A 21,484-nucleotide genomic window follows, 5' to 3' on the forward strand; every position below is an offset into this window, starting at 1 on the left:
CCAGTCTCTGCCAACCCCACCCCTCGGGTGGGGGAGGTGAGGTGAAGCACAACTCCGGGCTCTTGCCATCTTGAGGATGGGAAGCCCTACCCAATCAGAGACAGGCTCCTGCCCCCCTCCCACTGGAGAGTGGCAGGATAGGGAGTGTACTCACCCCAGGGAAGGGATTTGTCCCTGACCTTCCCCTACCTGTAACGTCCCTAAATCTAGTATTTTCAGGGCACCCTAAACCTTCCTTCCCAAGATCCCGATTCCGAAACTACAAAGAAGAACAAGAAGAAGAAGACCTGCCGTGCAGCTACTAACAAGAGGACGACACCAACTGACTTGGCCCCAGCCCTACCGGCCTGTTGACCCTCGAACCTGCTCCTGCGAAACCCGGCGTCACCTGTGGTCAGCAACCTCGAAAACCCCAGAGGACCTGACTGCCTTGCTCATCCAAAGACTGGGACTCCCACGAGCAGTGGTTCTGCTCAAAGATCTACAACCCCTGGTGCCAGCCAGGAACCGCGAATCCAGTACACTCTGCACCTGCCAAGCCCGGCCTGTGCCTGATTGAACAAAGACCACGAGGACGTCCCCCTGGCGACTGTGACCCAGAATCCAGCACCCAAGGACCCTCCTCAACGCTCCTGGCGACGCCTGAAGCCTCACAACAAGGGACCCCTCCAACCGCGACCAGCTAAGGGTAAGATTTCCTGACACCAAAAGACACCCCTGCGCCCGGCTCTCCACGGCCCCCTGGGCGAACTCCTGGATGTCTACCTAACTTACAGCTTCCCAACTTACCTCTCGAAGTGGTGGCCGCATCTGAAGAATCTCCGTCCCCGAGCTTGCAGCCTTTGTTCGTCTTGTAGCTTTCCCATTGAAAACCATTGGGCGCCTAACGGCCCAAAAGCACCCTGCACCCAGCCGCCCGAGTGCCACTGGAAGTGCAGCATCTGTTCTATTTTACTTGCCCACTTGCCCTTTGTAAGTGACCAGGGGCTCAGCTCCCACAGCCTTGTGGGCCTGCCTGTTAGCAGCCACCAACCAAAGGCCTTCTACCCGCTATAGGCTAACATTGGGCCTACTCTCTCTGCACCCGGCTGCCCCTTTGCCGCTGAGGGTGCACCTACTGTACCTGGGAGACCCCTGAGTCTTGCCCCAGAACCTTAACTCTACCAGTCGAGTACTTACTTGAAAACCGATAACCTACATTTTCTCCATAGGGTAACATTCACTGATTTTCACTTGGAAATTCTTCTAAGTGTCCAGTTTTGAAACTTTGAAATATTCACTAAAAATCAACCGATCAACGAAAACTAAATTACTCACCTGGTACCAGGAGAGATCCCAGTGCTGGATCTTTGCGCCCGGCACTGACCCTAAAGAGTAATTACAACTGCGATTTTCTGATAACCTGATTTTCCTCCATAGGATAACATTGGCTAATTTTTGCCAGAAATTCTTCTAAGTGTCGATTTATGAAACATACAAATATTCCTTAAAAATCGCCTGTGTAACAAAAACGATTTCTTTCAACTGTTTAGAGGAGATGCACCAGGGCTGATTCCAGTCCAGGATCTAGCCCTGAGTAAGAAAAACATACGCAAAGTAATTGATATTGCATTTACTTAAAAATTCCCATTGAGCTCAATGTTATAATTGTGTTAAACTTGTGTTGCATATTGCAACAACTGTATCTATTGCATTGAAAAGTCTATTGCTATTTAAAAGTATTCAACTGTAGCATCTCATTCTGAGAGTATTTTTTTAACCTACTTATGGTTCTTGATTGTGTGAGACCATTTGCTGACTGAGTGTGTACAACACATGCTTTACACTGTCCTCGGATACTGCCTTACTGCTCGACCAAGCTACCACTTTAGAGAGTAAGGTTATATCTAACTTTAACCTCTGCCAAACCTCTGGTGACTGTGGACTCTGTGCACACTGTACCTTACTTTGGTGCAGTATATACAGAGCCACATTCTTACAAATGGCTAATAACACTTCACCTCCTTCTCCTCCAGCTGATCCAAATCTCTTAATTTCTCCAGAACACTCCCCACAACATATTTTTTCACCTCAACCACAAGATGATTAGACCAATAGGGGTGGGAATGGAGATCCAGATGGAGATGATTATGCACATACCATCCCACACAACGTACAACCATGGGATGACTACAACACAGATCCCGACCCACTTAATGACCCGTACCTCTATCCATCTAGGCCATCACAACCAGATGACAATATTGGCTTTGTGCAACCAATTAATAGGCCTGCTCAATATCACGGGGTACAATTACATTCTGATCCCTTAGAGGAAGACTTTTTACTTGAAACCTTTGCACCCTCACAATAGTCCACGCACACCCTGGCAATGTTAAAAGACATGCTAAAACATGTTCCAGAAGTTTTTAAGGACCCTGTCAGAGCCAGGATTCTCAACACCGGAGTGGACAAAAATATAAAGCAGCTCCCAATGACTCAATTTACATTAAAAGTCAAGTCCTTTTGGATTCTCTTGTAGTGTCTAATGCACGCAAGAGGGCAAACTCACAGACTACAGGTGACACCCCTCCTCCTAATAAGGAATCCAAACTGATAGACGCATAAAACGTATTGCGTCACATAACGGATTGCCAATCGCAAGCTTTGTTGGCCAGGTATGACAGAGCTCAGTATGATGAGCTTGAAAAGCTCATGCAACACCTTCCTGACCAATATAAAGAGAAAGCTAGCAACCTTATTCAGAAGGGGAAATTATTAACTAACACCTCAGTTAAATGTGCGCCCAACGCAGCTGATACCGCTTCCCGTGTCATTAACACTAGCGTTTTGCTACGCAGGCACACTTGGCTCCGAATCTCCAGATTCAAACAGGAAGTGCAGTCTGCTATTCGTAATCAGCCTTTTGACCAAGAGCATATTTTTGGGCCCACAGTTGATACATCTTTAGAGAAGATTAAAAATTATATGTAAACTGCCAAATCCATGGGAAGCTTGCAATTATCTTCCCCTGGAGGTTCATTTCGTCACTGCTTTTACAGGGCTGGCTCCAAAACTATCAGTTTGGAACACCCCTCTTTTTCCTATAAGAGCCCCAATCAAAAAAGTCCCTTCAGAGGATACTTTCGTGGAGGGTTCAGAGGCAACAATGGTAAGGGAAGAGGTCGCGGTAACAATACCCGGAGCTCCCCTACCACTGAACAGTGACTACCCTTCACCTCCCCCCGATCATCCCACTCCTGTCGGGGAACGCCTCTCACAGTTCCTACCTGTCTGGAATTCCATCACAACAGACAAGTGGGTAAGACAAATTATCCAGAATGGTTATTGCCGGGAGCTCACCTCCACTCCCCCAAATATGCCTCCCAGACAACGTTCAATGTCCTCAGAACATCCGACTCTTCTAAAACAAGAGGTTCTCTCTCTAATACAAAAACATGCAATAGAACCAGTCCCCTTACCTCATCAAGGCACAGGGGTTTACTCCCTCTACTTTCTAATCCCAAAATAGGACGGTTCTCTCAGGCCAAAACTGAACCTCAGACCGTTAAACCTCTACATTCAGTCAGACCACTTCCACAGGGTCACTCTCCAACAGGTGCTCATAGTCCTTCAACAAGGCGACTTTCTCTCCACGCTAGATCTAAAGGACACCTACATTTTTATATTTCCATTCACCCTGCTCACCGGAAATATCTCAGGTTCATGGTGGATGGTCAACACTACCAATTCAAAGTCCTCCCATTCAGGGTAACTACAGCATCCAGAGTCTTCACCAAGTGCCTTGCAGTAGTGGCAGCCCAGTTACAAAGACAACACATTCACGTGTTCCCTTATCAGGACGACTGGCTCATAAAGGCTAAGTTACACAGCAGCAGTGTGCAACACACACACAAAACAATCCAGCTGCTTCACGACTTTGGATTCATGGTGAATCTCACCAAATCCCTCCTCCAAGCATCCTACGCACAACTATACCTAGGAGCTGCAATAAACACTTAAGAAGCATTAGCATACCCCAATTGTCTCAGGATAAGCACTATGCAAGCTCTAATATCCAAATTTCAGCCTCAACACTCATTACCAGCTTGAGTGTTCATGCAGTTGATCGGGATAATGGCCTCTTGCATTCTCATCGTCCCTTATGCAAGACTCCAAATGCTCCCCTTACAGGAGTGTTTGGCTTGTCAGTGGAAACAGGCTTACGGTCAGCTAACAGATCTGGTGTTGGTGGACAGCAGCACACATCTCTCTCTGCAGTGGTGGAACACACAAAACCTTTCCAAAGGGCGGCCATTCATCGATCCGGTTCCACAGATAGTGCTAACAGCCGACGCATCGCTCGCCAGCTGGGGAGCTCATCTTCAAAAGCATACCATTCAGGGCATATGGACCCCTCAGCAAAAACAACACCACATAAATTACCTAGAACTACTGGCAATTTTTCTGGTATTAAAATCTTTTCAACTCCATCTAGTAGGCAAAGCTGTCCTGGTCCGTACAGACAATATGACAGCAATGTACTACATATAGAAACAGGGGGTACACACTCTCTACAGCTTTCACACCTAGCTCAAAGTATATGGAGATGGGCCATTCCGCAAAACATATATCTCCTTGTTGAACATCTCCCAGTGGTACACAATCAGATCGCAGATCTGCTCAGTCATCAAACACAGCAGATCCACGAATGGGAACTTCATCCTCAAGTTATTCTTCCATTCTTTCACATGTGGGGACACCCAGAAATAGATCTGTTCGCCACACATCAAAACGCAAAATGCCCAAGCTTGGTGTCCAGGTATTCACACCCATTGTCCAAAGGCAATGTGCTGTGGATGTACTGGTCAGGCAAAGTTGCTTATACTTTTCTGCCTCTCCCACTAATTCCGTTAGTGGTTCGGAGGCTCAAACAGCATTCCCTCACTATGATCCTGGTTGTTCCAACATGGGCCCGACAACCATGGTTCACAACGCTCTGGGAACTATCAGTAGGTCCTCATCAAAAGCTACACCTCTCACCCAAGCGTCTCACTCAGAACCATGAAGAGATAAGACATCCAGATCCCAATCAACTCAACCTTGCGATCTGGCTCCGGAAGTCTTAGAGTTTGGCTACCTCGATCTCCCGCCAGCTTGCATGAACATCATTAAAGAGGCTAGGCGTTCTACCACCAGAGAAAGTTATGCCTCAAAGTGGAACCATTTGTAATCTATTGTACAAATAACAAAATCCAACCACTAGATGCTTCTATTCAAAACATTATGGGCCCTATGTAGGTAGCCAAATACCGGTCGGTAACGGCCGAAAATCGTTATTTTCGGCCTTTACCGACCGGTATAAGAGTATCGAGATGTATGTGTTGAAAAAGTTACCGAATCGGTAAAAACCAGTTGGAAAAATACCGAATCGGTATTTCACGAATCGGAATATACCGAATTCATATTTACCGAATCGGTAATTAAGAAATGGTAATTTTCCGAATCGGAACATACCGAATTCTTATTTACCGAGTCGGTAAATAAGAAATGGTAAAAATGGCATGTCGAGATGTAGCAAACCCAAAAAATACCGAACTCCATGAAAATCGGTATTTAAGAGTCGGTATTTACCATGGATTGGAAGCAGGTGGAAACCAGGTACAGGATATAAAAGAAGGCCCCAACATATAACAGTGCAACCACAATGGCGGCTTTCTACATTATGACAAGACGGCTACGGATACAGGCAGCAGGAGAGAGGGTCTGGCTAAGGGAGGAGCAGGTGTATAGGCAGAGGATCACCCTCTTCCAACTGACTGAAGCTGAGATCCTGCAAAGGTACAGACACCACCCCAGAACCATCCTGGACTTGATCAGGGACCTCCACCCATATCTGGAACTCCCAACCCCAAGAGCACACACCATCCCACCCCACGTGCAGGTGTTGTGCTGTCTACACCTTCTTGCTTCTGGGAGCTACCAGCATGTGATTGCTGCGGTAGGGGGGGTGTCCCTGAGCTGCCTGTCACGTTTTTTCAGAAAATTCCTTGACACCATGATGCAGAGGATGGAACACTACATTGAGTTCCCTGACACACCTGCTGAACTAGCAAAGACCAAAACCGATTTCTACCAACTTGCACAGTTCCCGCACATCATAGGCTGTATCGATGGGACGCACATCCCACTATGCCCACCTGCAGCAACAGAACCCATATATAGAAACCGGAAATCTACGCATTCAATCAATGTGCAGGTGATCTGCAACGCTGGAAACATAATTACGGACATTGTAGCTAAATTTCCAGGGAGTACCCACGACTCCTACATCTTCCAGAATAGTGGGATATACAGACGCCTTGTGGCTCGTGATTTGGGGGATGGATACCTGCTAGGTAAGTAAGTGTGAGACACCCTGATAGTCAATGCAGAAGGAGCAATCATGAGTATGTGACTAATCAAAATTTCAATTTCCACCCAGGTGACAGTGCATATGCCCTGCGTTCATTTGTTCTCACCCCCTACCTGAATCCATCCACCAGGAGCGAAAGGCGTTACAACGTGGCACACAGAACAACACGTTGCGTGGTGGAACGCACTTTTGGACTGCTGAAAGCAGATGCAGTACACGCCAATGATCTGTTGCAAAATTATTGCGACCTTCGCCATGCTGCACAATCTTGCCACCAAGGAGGGCACAGAGGTAGAACTCACAACTCATGAGGACATAGATGATGGAACAGAACAAGCCGATCACAATGCAGCAGGAGCAGCGCCAGCAACAGATGGTAGACTGAGACGCACAGAAATCACAAACAGATATTTCTAATAGAGTGATGAAACACAGGCATGTTTAGTTCTTGAAGCACTCAGTTTAATATGCACTACTGGACTTCACATTTTCAAGACCACATCAACCAAATAAAATCCACTTTTCACACTGGGTGGCCAAAGTTCACTTCACTGTGACCTGTCCTGTATTCTGGATGATATGTTAATGTTTGCGCTTACGCATTATGTTGTGGGAGCCACGGGGCAGGGCATCAACTTGCGCAGTGGTGCCAGGGTCATCTCCATGGAGCCTGCTGCTCCGACGAACGTCCTGTACAGGTGTGCTGGATCCACTCCTGCTTGTGGACTCCTCTGTGTCTCCGACACACGTGTTACCAGCAGTGGCTGTCTGCTGTGTCAGCAGTACCTCCATAGCAGAGGTCACCCTCCCCATCCCCCTGGACAAGTCACTGCAGCAGTGCACAATGTCAGTCTGCATGTTCACTGACCGGCGGCATAGCAGTGTGGTTGCAGTTGCCAGACGGTTGATGGACTTATTCAGCTGCTTAACTTCGTGCCTATTCCTGCACCTTTCTGTCTGGTCACTCTCCAGCCTGTCACAGAGGGAACCCATGCGCACACCCATGTCCCTCACCCCCTCTGCCATGGACTCCATTCTTTTGGCCATGGACTCCATTCCTAGGGCCATGGAGCATATCCCCCGATCAATGTTTGACATCCTGCTGTTCAGGATGCGCACCTGTCTGTGCACTGCCATGATCCCTTTGGCCTGCATGCGCTGGATCCTCACCATAGTGCTTTCCAAACCAGCAAAGACCACCTGCATATCATGCCCCTCGTCTCGCTCACGTGCACTACGCCCACGGGCACTTGCACGCCCAGATCCTAATGACCCCTGTTGCCCTACGTTGCCAGCCAGTGCTGGAGTGGTAGGTGTGTGAACCTCCACCTCTTCCTCATCAGAGCTTTCCAGGATCCTGAATGATGGAACGTCCTGCCTCCTTGGCCTCAAATGCACAGAGGACCCTGAGCTTGGTGTTGTGACACCTGCAGGTGCTGCTGGAGTCTGTGTCTCAAACAGCAGGGGTGACAGTGGCTGTGCTGTGGTGTCTTCCTCCATTGCTGTGGGTGCGTGCGTTGTGGAAGTGTCCTCAGGGACAGTGCTGGGTCCTGCTTTGTCTGTGGGCTTCTCCCTCGCAGCCGTTGCTGGTGCACTTGCCTCCCCTCCCTGCGCTGCACTGTGCGATGACTCTCCTGTGGGCAGACATGGACAATGATCAACTGTGTGTTTTCATTAGACAAATTCCTAACACACAAGTTCCTATGCCTCAACTGCTTGTGTATGGGGAGTGTGGCATGGCATGCAGTGTTCAGTGTTGGCTGCTTTGATGAATGTTCCTATGACTACTATTACCATGATGCATTGCTGGTGACTACTGTCATGTGTTCTGGATTGTGATTGAGTCACCCACATTGGGGAAGGGGCCAGGGAATGGGTGGGGATTCATGTCCCTGCATCTTACCTTTCTTTCTTGCAGCTCTGGCTGAGCTGTCAGCATCCCCAATCCTGTGTATGCTTTCAGGCTCCATGGTGGATTCCAAAAGCTGCTCCAGTTCAGTGAGGCTTGGTGCACGGCTCTTCCCTCCCCCTGTGGCTGAGGTTTCTTTCCTCTGGGTTGAAATCTTCTTTTTGGTGGTGATCCTCAGATCATACCACCTTTTCTTGATGTCTTCAATTTCACGATGTGTGACCCCTTGGGCATTTACTTTGCTCTGGATCGCCAGCCAGGTATTTCTTTTGACAGACTCTGCTACTTGCAGGGACTGTCTCCCAAAAAGCTAGCTGTAATGCTGCACTACCTCCTCCACCAGCACCTGGAGCTCAGTTGTGCTGAATTTCAGCTTTCTTTTTCTGTCAACACCATCCTTCTGGCCTTCCTGGGACTCCATGGTGATGCTCTGCTGGGCTCAGTGCAGCCTGCTCCTCTGTCTCCCCTCCAGCTCTCCACACAGTTCTGTGGCTCTGCACCTGCATGGGTGTGGCCAACTCCAGGTACTGGGTGTGGTACTTGCATCTGATTGGTTGATTTCACAGTTGCTTTGTTGTGGGGTGTGGTTGGTGTCCCTGATTGGTTGACTGGCTCACATGTCTTCCATTCGAATTTTCGAGATCGGATTTTACCGAATCGGTAAATACCGATTCGGTAATCTCCGATTCAGTATCTCCGATTCGGTATCTCCCATTCATTCCTATGGGCCTGGAGGCCCATAGGGTTGAATGGGTGATACCGATTCGGTGATTACCGAATCGGTATTTACCGAGTCAGGATTCCGACTGTTACCGAATTGGTATTTTTTAACGATTTTTTAAGCTACATACAGTTTTCCGATTCATAAATACCGATTCGGTAAGAAACGATATTTATGAACCGGTAAAATAAAATTACCTACATCGGGCCCTATATGTTATCTCTTACACCTACAACAATGTAACCTAGCATATACATCCATAAGACTACATATCGCTGCAATAGCAGCTTACCTCCAAAACAGACAACACTTATCTTTGGTTAGAGTACCTGCTATCAAAGCATTTATGGAAGGACTTGAAAAGAATAATCCCACCCAGAGCTCCACCCTCTCCGGTATGGAATTTAAATATTGTTCTTACCAGACTCTTGGGTCCCCCATTTGAACCTCTGCACAAATGCAAACTACATTTCCTAACTTGGAACGTAGCCTTCCTAGAGGCTATCACATCTCTTAGAAGAGTTAGTGAACTCTAGGCATTAACCATACAAGAACCATTTTTGCAAATCCATCATAAAGGGGTTCTTAGACCTAACCCAAATGTTTTACCTAAAGTCGTTTCTGCCTTCCAAATCAAATAAAATCAAATTCGTCTTTATTCGATATTTTCATTCATAAGACACAAATACAATACATACAATATCATGAAATACCATAAAATACCTTAAGAACACAATAGTCATTACAATTTAGAGTGCCTTAAAATACCAAAAGGAGTTTTCCGTTATAATCATGCACTTCTATATAAAAAATGTAATATCATTTATTGATGGTAAAAGTAATGGCTATGATTGATATCCACAGTATTAAAAGAAAAATTGAAAACACCATATATAAAAACAGATTATTCATGGGAATACAGTACTAGTAACTGCGGTAGCCTCCAAACTGGCTCGTCTAAGGGCCCATGTCCAGCTCAGAAATTTCACCATAGCTATAGCTACGTCTTCGCGTGTGTCTGTTTTCAGAATACGCAATGCTGTTTAACAAGATCTTGTGCCAAGGTTTAAACAGATCGGCTTGAGCCATTTATGTCGAGGACCCTTATATGCTGGGCAAACAAACAATACATGGGCTATAGACTCTCCATAGTTAAGCACATGGGGCATTTAGTATCTAAAACATTATGCCACTTTGACGTAAAAGATTTTATGAGGAGGGTACCTACTCTAAATTGATGATATAGTTTCCTATCGCAAGGTCTCACGATAAAATCCCAGTATGCTTCAGGCCTGAATTCATACTTATATTCTAAAAAGGTTCCTGTCAGGGAGGTGCTACTCACCAATGACATGGACTTATAACTGACCATGTCCCTAAAGAGTGCTTTGTAATAATTTTTAGTTGGCAACAGATTCCCTGCTGGGTCCTCCCACAGATGCCTAAGTCCCATATCAAGTAATGTGCCTTTGATCTTTTGTAGCCAATTCATTTTTGAAGACATTTCTGCTTCTCTAATAAGTTTTACTGCATTAGCATATTGTGCTAACTCCGGTGTTGTCCACAGCCGTCTCCAGTAAGCTAGGGGTCTAAAGCCCGCTGCCTCCTCAAATGAAATACATCCCAAATCTAATAGTAGGGGTTTAAGAGGAGTCGATTGAAGGAGGCCAGTTAGTGATTTCAGGACTACCACCCAAAGTTAGAGGTATCGAGATCTCCGTACTCTCTGGATAGTTTGAATTTATCATCTGTAGTCCCGCATCAGTGACGGGAGAGAGATTTGGCTGAGTATCAGTGTTCTCTGCCAGAATTGGGGTGACTGATTGTAGTCAGTCGCATGCATCTAGGTCTGACAAGGGTGCAAATCTATTTGTGAGATTTACATCTAGGGATCTATGTATGTTTCTTGAGGGTGCCCAGGGCTGTCTCACTACACTTGATGGGCCCCTCCCTATTAAGGGGTGGGGGTGGGGTATATTAAAGAACCCTAATGGCAGGACAGAGATTTTGTCAGAATGGCTTCCTGAATTACTACCCAGGTGATCCAAAAGAAATCTAACAACATACTCATTATTAAAGTTGGCAACTACACAATCTCCCCTCCCTTCCTTCCTGGAGGGTCCTATCCAGGCAGATCGTCGGACCATGATCATCTGATTATAAATATCCGCATCCCAAATCCCAACACTCTTCAATTGTGTGTTGAACCAGTGCATAATTTTAAATAGTAATTGTTCAGTGGTTTCAGTCTGTCCTTCTTGCAGTACTGGGACATTCCTCAGGACCAGCACCAACGGAGCAGCTGCCGGAGGAAGGTGTAGGGTCAGAGAGCCTTCAAAGGCAGTGCTATAATCCAATCTACCAAACTTTGTCGAAGGTTCTGGACTAAATGTCCCTGGTAAAGAACTGACCTGTCTTGCTATAGCACAGCTAGTATTTGGATTAGCCATTGGCGCATTGTTAGCTGCTGTCGCTGCGAAGGAGCATTCATCATCCGGAGAACTCGTGATGGTTTTAGCAAATTCACTCAACATGTTTCCAATCTCTGTGGTGTTCTCAATCTTAGCAACCGTGACAACATCTAATTTGGTTGCTGTGGTGAGGGTCTTCTTAGGAGGTAATGTTTTAATTGTATGTAGTTTTGTGGATTTGGGTTTGACTGAGACAGTATTACTCGATTTGCAAGGTATAGGCACCGATGGCAACTTAGATTGAGTAAAGAGGGCCTTAAGGACACCGGGATTAAATTTAGACTGTGATTCAAAGTTGTTTAATCTTTCCTCAATGTGGCTCAGTCTATACTTGATCGGGTTTAATGATATTAGGAGTAAGTCTTCCATTCTCGTCCTCATAGCCTTGTTAGCTTCAGGGAAGAAATCGCCTGTTGGATCAAAATTCAGAACTCCAGCAGAGAGGGAGGCACTGTCTGCTGTAGTAGGTGGATCTGATGTGGCGCCTCCTCCATTGTTGTTTGTCCTGGGAATTTTAGCCATTTTTGGTCTCTGCAGACCCCCTCCCCTTTTCCTCTTTACTGAGGGGTCTGTAGTTACTTCAAGGCTTTTGTTTTTAGGCAGGGTCGCAGACCTCGTGGAAATTTGTTATGGTCGGCTAATTGCAGCACGCTCTTGCACGACCTCAACTGATGGCTGTGGGATAGGTACTTCCAATGTCCCATTTAGAGTCAGTAAAAGGTCACTCGCCTTGTCAGTATTATCAATAGCAGTATTAGGGCAGCGGTCGGGGGTACGAGCAGAGGCCAGGCCACCCATAGATGATCTTTTAGACAATAGGGGTTCAAGGGTTAGGCGGCGCTCTGTGATTGCTATCTCATGTTCGAGAACAGAGGTTGCTCTGAGTAAAAATTGATCCAGTGTCCCCACCACTAGTTAGCGCGCTTCTCCCCTTTCCCTCTCGCTTGGACGTCTTTGGACGCAGATTAGTATCAGTTCAAAGGACCTGATTAATAGCAAGCTTTGATGAAGACGGACTATGAATATATTTGCGAGACTAACCTTGGGTTGATGGGGCACTCAGAGGGGGGGCCCAGCCCAGTGTCCTCCGGTCACTGAGGGGCTCAGACGTGCCCGCCCTTGGCCCGGGTTTCGCCTGGCGTCTGCCTGCGTGCGTCCGGCTAAGCAGATGCCGCAAGTTGTAAAATAGGCTCTCCCCTGGGCTCAGCTGTGTCGTGTTGATGTCAGGCAAAGCTTCCTTGGACTTGCAGTCCCCTCAATTGCTCAGAGTCTTCCTTCCAACTCCAGCGATCCGGCTCCTGCGAAGCGGGTGCCGCAAGTTGTAAAATAGGCTCTTCCCTGGGCTCAGCTGCGGCACGTTAATGTCAGGCAAAGCTTCCTGGGACTTGCAGTTACCTCAATTGCTCAGCGTCCGCCTTCCAACTCCAGCAATGCGGCTCCCGCGAAGCGGGTGCCGCGAGTTGTGAAATAGGGTCTCCCCTGGGCTCAGCTGCGGCACGTTGATATCAGGCAAAGCTTCCTGGGATTTGCAGTCCCCTCAATTGCTCAGGGTCCTCCTTCCAACTCCAGAGATGCCTTCCATCTTAACCAGTCTGTTGAACTCCCAGTTTTTTCCCTGAACCAGACTCAGTGGCAGGATGGGCTCTGCTTACGCTAGACGTTAAAAGAGCAATACTTTATTACCTTGAAAGGACAAAATCCTTTAGAAAAACTAAACAACTCTTTGTGGCTTTCTCCCCACCTCATAAGGGCTATGGCTATCCCATTTCAAAAGCAGGGATTGCAAGGTGGATTATTAATATGTTATCTGAAAGCCAAACACACATTAACCATTCCTCCTAGAGCTCATTCCACCCGCAAACTAGGGCCTTCTATGGCATTCTTAGGGAACATTCCCCTAGATGACTTCTGCAAAGCAGCAACTTGGTCCACACTGCACACTTTCATAAAACACTACTGTGTAGATGTGCAAGCAAAACAACAAGCTAGTGTGGGCCAGGCTGTATTAAGAACACTTTTTCAAACCACTGCAACAGATACAGGTAGCCAACGCTAAGGAGGTAACTGCTATATAGTCTATGCACAAGTATACGATCTACAGCTCATATGCCTCGAACGGAAAATGCTACTTACCAGTATGCATCTGTTATTGGCATGTAGAGCGGTAGATTCGTATACGCCCACCCGCCTCCCCAGATACCTCTATCTGTTCCAGTACTGTCTTACTTAGATACATTATGACAGCGCCGTGATATCCTATCTAGGATGATTGTTCGCGCTCTACAAGTACCTTTGACATTTGACATTACACATGGACATCTCTTTCTATTTCTTACTAACTCCAACATAACCCTTCATGGCAAAAACAATCTGGAGGTGGAGTGGATGCCCATGTGCACTATCGTCCTAAGGAGGAGTCACCTACCTTGTGACTACAAAAACTTCTTCCAAGACAAAAACAAAGTGCAAACAGTATACAAATCTACAGCTCTACATGCCAAGAACAGATGCATACTGGTAAGTAGCATTTTCCTTACATACACTCCACCTGAAGCAGGCAGAATGTTAGTTTTCATCTCGTATGTCTGCCTTTGCAACAATGCTAACAACCATGAGGAAGTGTATTCATATTTTAGAGAAGCGCCGAATAAATCATGGCTCATACTAATCCGAGATGACAACTCTTTCTTTTATTGTCAATATTGTGGCAGAGGAGCAGGTAAAAGTTGAGGCTTTTATAATGACTTTTCATTGAAGGGAATATGCGGGAAATGGATGCATGAATGCCTACGCTGAATAGAATGAAGCGGATAGAGGCCGGTGATTTCCAAGAAGCGCTTTCTTTGGCATTGCAGGAACAATGCGTCAGCTTAGCATTCTAAAACGCATACCTGATAAGTTGTCTGAATAATTTGTAATTAGATGCATGTTATTAATGATCTGGTTACTAAAGGCAGCGAGGCAAAGAGAATCCACAGGTAAATTAGGCTCATCAATAATGAACAACGACCCAGGCCCATACATCTTATAGCACATGTACACACATTTGGAACACTGAGTACAAGCATGCCTATGCAGTTTATTATACTCAGCCTTTCTACATATATACATATTTATAAATGCTTACACTCCACTAGGCTCCTCAATTGTATTGCCATAATTAATATGCTTTTTGTTTATTTAATTAAGGGGTTAACTTGCAGCGGTGGTCGGTTAAAGTACTGTAGACCTGTACTTCCTTAAATCGGTATTGAGTCCTGCACCATACTAACCATAAAAAATAGCACCAAGCGTTGAGTGGTACACATTTAAACACAGAGGATCTTTGAGATTCAGGATTATTCATTAGTATGAGGGTACTAATAAATTAGTACTTTAGTATTTTACTAGGACTAAAGGCAATCTAAATGACAAATTTAGGCTTAACCCGTGGTAGCTGGGGAACAAACAAGCAGGCTATTCTACAGAGAAATTAGTGTAAAGTATATAAGCAACACTAAACAAACATTCAAGTGTAGAAACAAACCAATACAATGGCATAATCGGTTAAAAAAATGAAACATAATAAAAACAAGCATTTCCAATGCAATAGGTGTCGCTTTTGAGCTATTGGCATTGTAAATGACAATGCCTTTTATTTATGTTTTGGTGTTTGAAACTTAAATAAAAGGTATTGTCATTTACAATGGCAATAGCTTAAACTTGCATAAATGCGAGACCTGTTGCATTGTAATTGCTTGTTTTTACACTTTTGTGTGGATGTACAAGCCAGACAACAAGCTCTAGCACATTATTTCAAGCAAATACACCATCTGATACCTAAAAACAACCATGAGAGGACTACTGCTCTACCATCTATGCATAACATGTGTATCTGCAGCCAACACATGCTACGACTGAAGTCTTTTGATTTACACTGTAAGCATTTAGTGGTAGAGTATAGTGCTGCAGATTCACATAAACCCTCCTGTCTTCTTCGGCAGATATTAGATGGTGGCACATATACACAATAACTTTAAGCATGTTGTAAGAAGCTGGCTCTGTATATACTATACCAAGATGAGGTATAGTGTGCACAGAGTCCAGTGGAACCCCAAAGGTAGGTAGAGGTAAAAGTAGATAGCACCTCACTCTCTATTTGTGGTAGTGCGGGCGAGCAGTAAGGCTGTATCAGAGGGTAGTGATAAGCATTTGTTGTACACACTCAATCAGCAAATTATGTCACACACTCAAAGACTGAACTCAGACCAATTTTGTTTGTATACAAATATTTGTTTAGTTATTTTATTTCCTAGAACCAAGCAAGCTGGCACAGCTACGTGTTTTATACTTTGCAGTAATAATACAGTTTGAATTGCAGTTATATATACTTTGATTTGATTAGAGTAGAATTACTGGTAATGCAATGCTTTGAAATATTGTACATATACTTTGTATTGACTTTTCAATAGGATGCCAAGTAAGTTACTTTACAGATTACTTTTCTTACACAGTATAGTATACCTGGATACTGCACTGGGACATTTCCTGTAAAAAGGTAAGTAAAAGCGTTTTGATTACAGTTTTAGAGACTTTTATAGCTTTTCCAACTCCACACTTCGAAACATTTTCACTGAAAACAGTCAATGTTATCCAAAGGGAGAAAATAGTGTTATCGATTCAGAGGTAAGTACTTTGTTGTAGGAGTTGGGTTTCAGGGTTTAGACTCCGGGGTCCCCCAGGGTCAGGGATGCACTCTCAAAGCACCGTCAGCGGCACTCGTGCTGCCGGGTTTCAAACCCCGAGAGCAGCAGGCCCGTGACCCAGGGATCCAGAAACATGTCTGGTGGTGGCAGCTGGGGAGCAGCCACTCAGACTAGACACTAGTGTCGAGTCATTTTTCTGAGGGGATCTCTAAGATGCCCTCTGTGTGCATTTTTCGTTAAATCCTTCACTGGCATCATCAGTGTGGATTTTCTGAGCTGAGAAGTTTTCAGTAAAGCCATTATGGTACTGTGGAGTTTGTAATGACAAACTCCCAGCACCATATACTCTTAATGGCAGTACTGCACTTACATGGTCTAAGAATTGGCTTAGACACTGTACGGGTACAGGGCTCATGCACCAGTATCCTCATCACTGGTATTGTGCACCCAGCTAGAGGGGTGGTTGATCAATGCAAGGGCAGTGGGTTATAGGCATGGCACACAGGGATGTGTGCCATTTCCACTATCCACTTTGTTCTGCATCAAAACACGCAGCCTGCAAAGGCAATGTGTGAGTGTAAAGGTACCGGGCTTCTTAGGGTGGCACAATAAGTGCTGCTGCCCTTAGAGACCTTCCCTGGTCACAGTGCCCTGGGTACCTGTGGTACCATTTACCAGGGAGTGACCTGTGGCCAGAGAGTGCCAATTGGGTTTGGTCTTCAATACAGTTTTAGGGAAAGAACATAGGCCCTGGGTACCTGATTGGCAGGAGCCCAGGGCACACTCAGTCAAAGTACATCAACAGTTCAGCAAAAAGTGGGGGTAACCATGCAGAAAGAGCCCACTTTCTCACACATATTCTACAGCAAACGGTAACTTGGCAGCCTATATCCTTACTTCCTGTATGGCAGGGAAAAAAACATTACAGTCTAACAAAGGAGTCATTGAACATGATGGGCATTGCCTCGAGGAGGAGGAGATACGACTTAAACCATAAAGAATTTCCGTGAGAAAATCTCCTTGAGAAAAACAAATTGCAGGGTCTAGGCCCAGCACTAGATGGCAGGAGTGTGCATAGTATGTGATTCTGCAGCACTACACTACGGATAGAGGCTTACAGGTTAAGTAACATACTCCCAACTGTTTCTTACTGAGTCTGATTTGCTTACCCCTCCACCTCCTGGACTAATCCTTACTGCTTGTCCTCACTGCCTAAAGGGAGTTAATTGTCTTTCCAGTTGAAGTGCTGCAGTTTTCCTCCCTCGAGGTACCATAAGTAAATAAAAGTCCTAACACCGAGTACTACCAAGTAAACACTGATTGCCCTCTGGATCTAGGTTAAGGCATGACAATTTCAGATAAAACTTGGAGGAACTGGATAGGGATGATTGGTGATGCATGTGTCAGAACCTTTTGTACACTTGTGCTATTGTCCATTTAAATATTTAAGGCATTGGCACTCTTAATCAGGAACTTTTTCCATTCTTTCTTGCGTTGCAACAATTCGGTGTGGGATTCCCAACCATTCGTAAAGGAGATGGAGCAAGAACAAAACTACTGTGTTCACCATGTAGGTACTATTTTCTGCCTCTCGTTTCTAGCGTTACTTTCTCTTTCTCTGACCTCCATGCCTTTGTCCTCATGTTTCAATCTCTTTCTCTGCCCGCCATCAGTAGGATCTGTAGCTGCATTAGAGTAGCTACAACCTGTAAGAATGGTGTATTAGCTAGCAATTGCGTAAAGGCTTGTGAGCCGTGCTACACTTTACTGCTCACATGTTCTTTGTTGCAGCAGAGGTATTTGGGTCAGCCAGCCAGCCAGCATATTTTACATGCTTCCTACCACTTTTCTCTCAAATACTTTTTCTTTATGCTCTTCCCCAACATCAAAGCTGAAGTGTGTGATTAGGAGATTGGAATGGGATATGCTGGGTGTAATTTTTGGCCATACTATTCCAGTCCATAAAGTATAGCTTCAGCTAAAACTGGTGTCTAATCATGACTTGCTGGGTACATAACTTGTTTGACAAAGTCAAATGTATTCTACAAGATGTATGAGATTTGCTTTTTTCAATTGTCTGTCACAGGATACTGCAAGCGTGAAGTCCTCAAGCAGCCTAGAGCCTAATTTGTTTTGTGATGAGGAGATTCCAATCAAGTCCGAAGAGGTGGTGACACACATGTGGAGTGCACCTTCATTTTGTGCTGAACATGCATACTCATCAGCTTCCAAGAGCTGCTCTCAAGGTACCACCTTTCGCTGCCGGTGAGACAGGGCCAGGGGTGGCTAATGTAACTGTGGTCTCACTACCTTGGAAGGGAGGGTGCAAAACATAAATACAGACATGTTGTATTTTGGTTCCAATTAATATATCAACGTCACACGTTCTGTGCATTGTATAGATGCAGGTACTCAGAGTGTAATATGTTTTACCATTGTTGAGTATAAGGAGAGATCATGACTTACTAGAGAAGTCTGGAGTGGGTCATGATGTCTGTCCTCTCCTTCAAAAATGATAATACATTTTTTATGCCATGTTGCTTTGTCATGGTAGTAACTATAAACAAAAGCATGTCACCTAGATCCAAGGAGTTAAATCCATGCATTAAGATAAAATCAAAATGACTACAACTTACGACTGCTGTTTGTTGTACCATGATATATGTGAGAAAATAAGCAGTGTATTCTCTTATCCTACATGTGCTGTAGTAATAAATATGAATTTATTTGGCACTACACAGCGTGTTATTTGGTCACATTTGTTTTCACGCACATGACATGAATAGATAAATCCATTATTATTTTCCAGACATTTTATTACTACTTTCAGAAAAGTCATTTAATGAATTTAACATACCAGCTTTGATAGCTGGCTCTGTTGATTTCCAAGCTCCACTTCCTATCTGCCTCTTCTGGCTATTGTCTTTGTCTGCCCTGTGCAGTGCGATTCATTGTACATTGTTGACAGATTTATTCCCACATGCTTTGTCTTGGATCTTCTTTAATTGAATAATCCTCTGGGTGTCTTTAAAAATATTGTTTTAACATTGTAGTTAGTTTTCCAAGTTTTTTTCAAATTCAAGCCACAAACCAGCATGCTTACAAAGTTTGTGTCAGTTTCATCAATTTTCACCCTGTCAGCACTCAGAGCCCCTATGCCTGTTGACCTCATTTCTCTATACTTTGTGGTAAACAAGTGCCAGTTAAATGGCTGTCCTTGATCCAGAACCATAGACGTTCCTTCATCTACCCCAACTAGACAGGTCTGCCTCCCTCCCAAACACACGTTAGTAGGTGAATACTCAAAAGATGTTGTACTCCCAAAATTACATACGCACATTAAAGATCACTTTAGTCATGTTGGCTTCTATTGGTGTTGCTATACAAAGGTATAAACTTCTGCTCCCTAACATGTTTTATTCCTGAACACTCCCAATTAGATAAAAGCAGTTTTAAGTTGAAAGGGCCCTCTTGGATTTTTAAGTGCCTGTTCTGGCATGACAAATACTGAGGTGCAATATAATAATTATATGAAAGAGAAAGTTATCCCAAGGCCCTCTACTCCTTTTCTCTCCATGGGTGACTGATTCAAACTTGATTCTAGAGCATTAACGCCTTGCCTTATCAAACGTCTACAAATTAAGCTGAAGGCATTCTTCATATTTCTGATATTTAAATGGCTTTGTGTTTCTAGTTGAATAGGTCTAAGACACTTCATAAGTCACTTTTTTTTACTAAAGAGGTTAGGTTGTATTATATGTAACAATTTGGTAGCTTTGCTGTTTCAGACTAAACTTGATGACTGGACAAAAAATTGCAACGTCCTGCAAATAAAGGCACTATATGTCTCTCTCTACAATTTTAGGGGAGTGCTATTTGATTCAAAACCATCATTGGTACCCTTATTTGTGTTAAAGCAAACAACTTAAAAGTCCAACCCATACAAGAAGTGGTGTGATATGCATATGCTGCATTTAGTTAATGATTCAGGATGACCAACTATTGTGTAGAAAAGTAGCTTGTATGATGTAATCCCAACTTGTGTTTGAATACATAGCTTGATGGACAGTGTCCTGCTTTCTAGAAAGCGGTTTTCTGAAAACCCTGGAGGCTATTCTTCTCTACATGGTCAGAGCTCTATGAACATCCGTATATTTTCGGAGACCCCATCCAATGAAAATATTTTACAGGTACTTATCTTGGCTGCTCCCATGAATTTCTTTAGACTCCACTACTTGGCCTTTAGTTCAAGACACCAACACTCAGTTAGCCAGGCAATGCTGCATAGCGTATTTGGCTGAAATATCTCATAGGGTCTTTGGTCTATACGCCTTGTACATTGAAGATGCTCCAAAATCTCCCCATATGGACACACGATCACTCTGTGACTGTTTAGAAATACTGCTTCATACTAAGAGTTGTAAAGCCTCTCTACACTACCTCGAACAACTATTGTCCCACGTAAAGAGATTGATGATTGAGATGTGTTAGCCTCTGAGACTCAAGGGGCTCTTACAGATTAGGTCTGTATTTGTTCTCTCCATGTGCATGACTGGGACTAAATAAAAGTTTATTGGCAGGAATGGTGTGGAAACCATGCATAAAATAATTTGATTAGGTCCCTGCTCCTTATTGCCTGAAGAGGTGCTGACACAACTGTTGGAAATGTTTTAATAGTGGAGCTTGGATGTGACTTCAAGCATGGAGTGCTTCTGGAGAGGCTGGAGTTCATGCTACTGGATACTCCATCTGAAAGAAGCAGGTTAGTGTTATATTCTTTACCTTAGAATATCCCCAGGCGTCAGACTGGATCCGGAAAGTTTTGCGTAGCAGTACCCCTGCGCGTCGGTAGGCGTCGTCTGCGGCTCCGCGTCCACCGTTGGCGCCAGGATGACGTCGTCGGAGTACTTAGACGCCGCCCTCGCGCGCTGACGCTAGTTCTTTTTTCCGCGCCGGCAAGCGCAGATCCAGAAAAACCAGTACTTCTTAGTCACTTTTTGACTAAACTTTTTTGATCTATTTTGATCATTTTTCGAGTCTTTACGACTCTCGGTGCCAATAGGGATGCCCGGGTTCAATCCCTGTGCCGATTGTAGCCGACTGATGTCAGTTACCGATCCGCACCGTCGGTGCCTCCATTGCCTTGGTGCCGACCACGACGACAAGTCGTGCCCCGACTGCCGGGCCTTGATGTCGAAAGCTAGGTGGGAGCGGTCCCATAAGCGCCTCGAGCTCCGGCAGTCTGCCCCGCGCCGCTCACGGTCCCGGTCCAGGAGGGGGTCGAGGGACCGGTCGCAGGGCCAC

General features: G+C 45.0%; 1 protein-coding gene across 3 annotated transcripts in view; it reads left to right on the plus strand.

The window, feature by feature from the left end:
* The window catches only part of KDM5A (lysine demethylase 5A), a 749,711-nt gene that overhangs the window by 651,414 nt on the left and 76,813 nt on the right, over positions 1-21,484 (plus strand). For all 3 annotated transcript variants that reach the window (XM_078673709.1, XM_078673710.1, XM_078673708.1), the window contains one exon: positions 18,267-18,426. In XM_078673709.1, coding sequence (XP_078529835.1) covers positions 18,267-18,426 — 160 coding nt within the window. The remainder of the gene's footprint in view (positions 1-18,266; positions 18,427-21,484) is intronic.

The sequence above is a fragment of the Lissotriton helveticus genome, chromosome 1_1 (assembly GCF_964261635.1).
Source record: "Lissotriton helveticus chromosome 1_1, aLisHel1.1, whole genome shotgun sequence".
Lineage (NCBI taxonomy): Eukaryota > Metazoa > Chordata > Amphibia > Caudata > Salamandridae > Lissotriton > Lissotriton helveticus.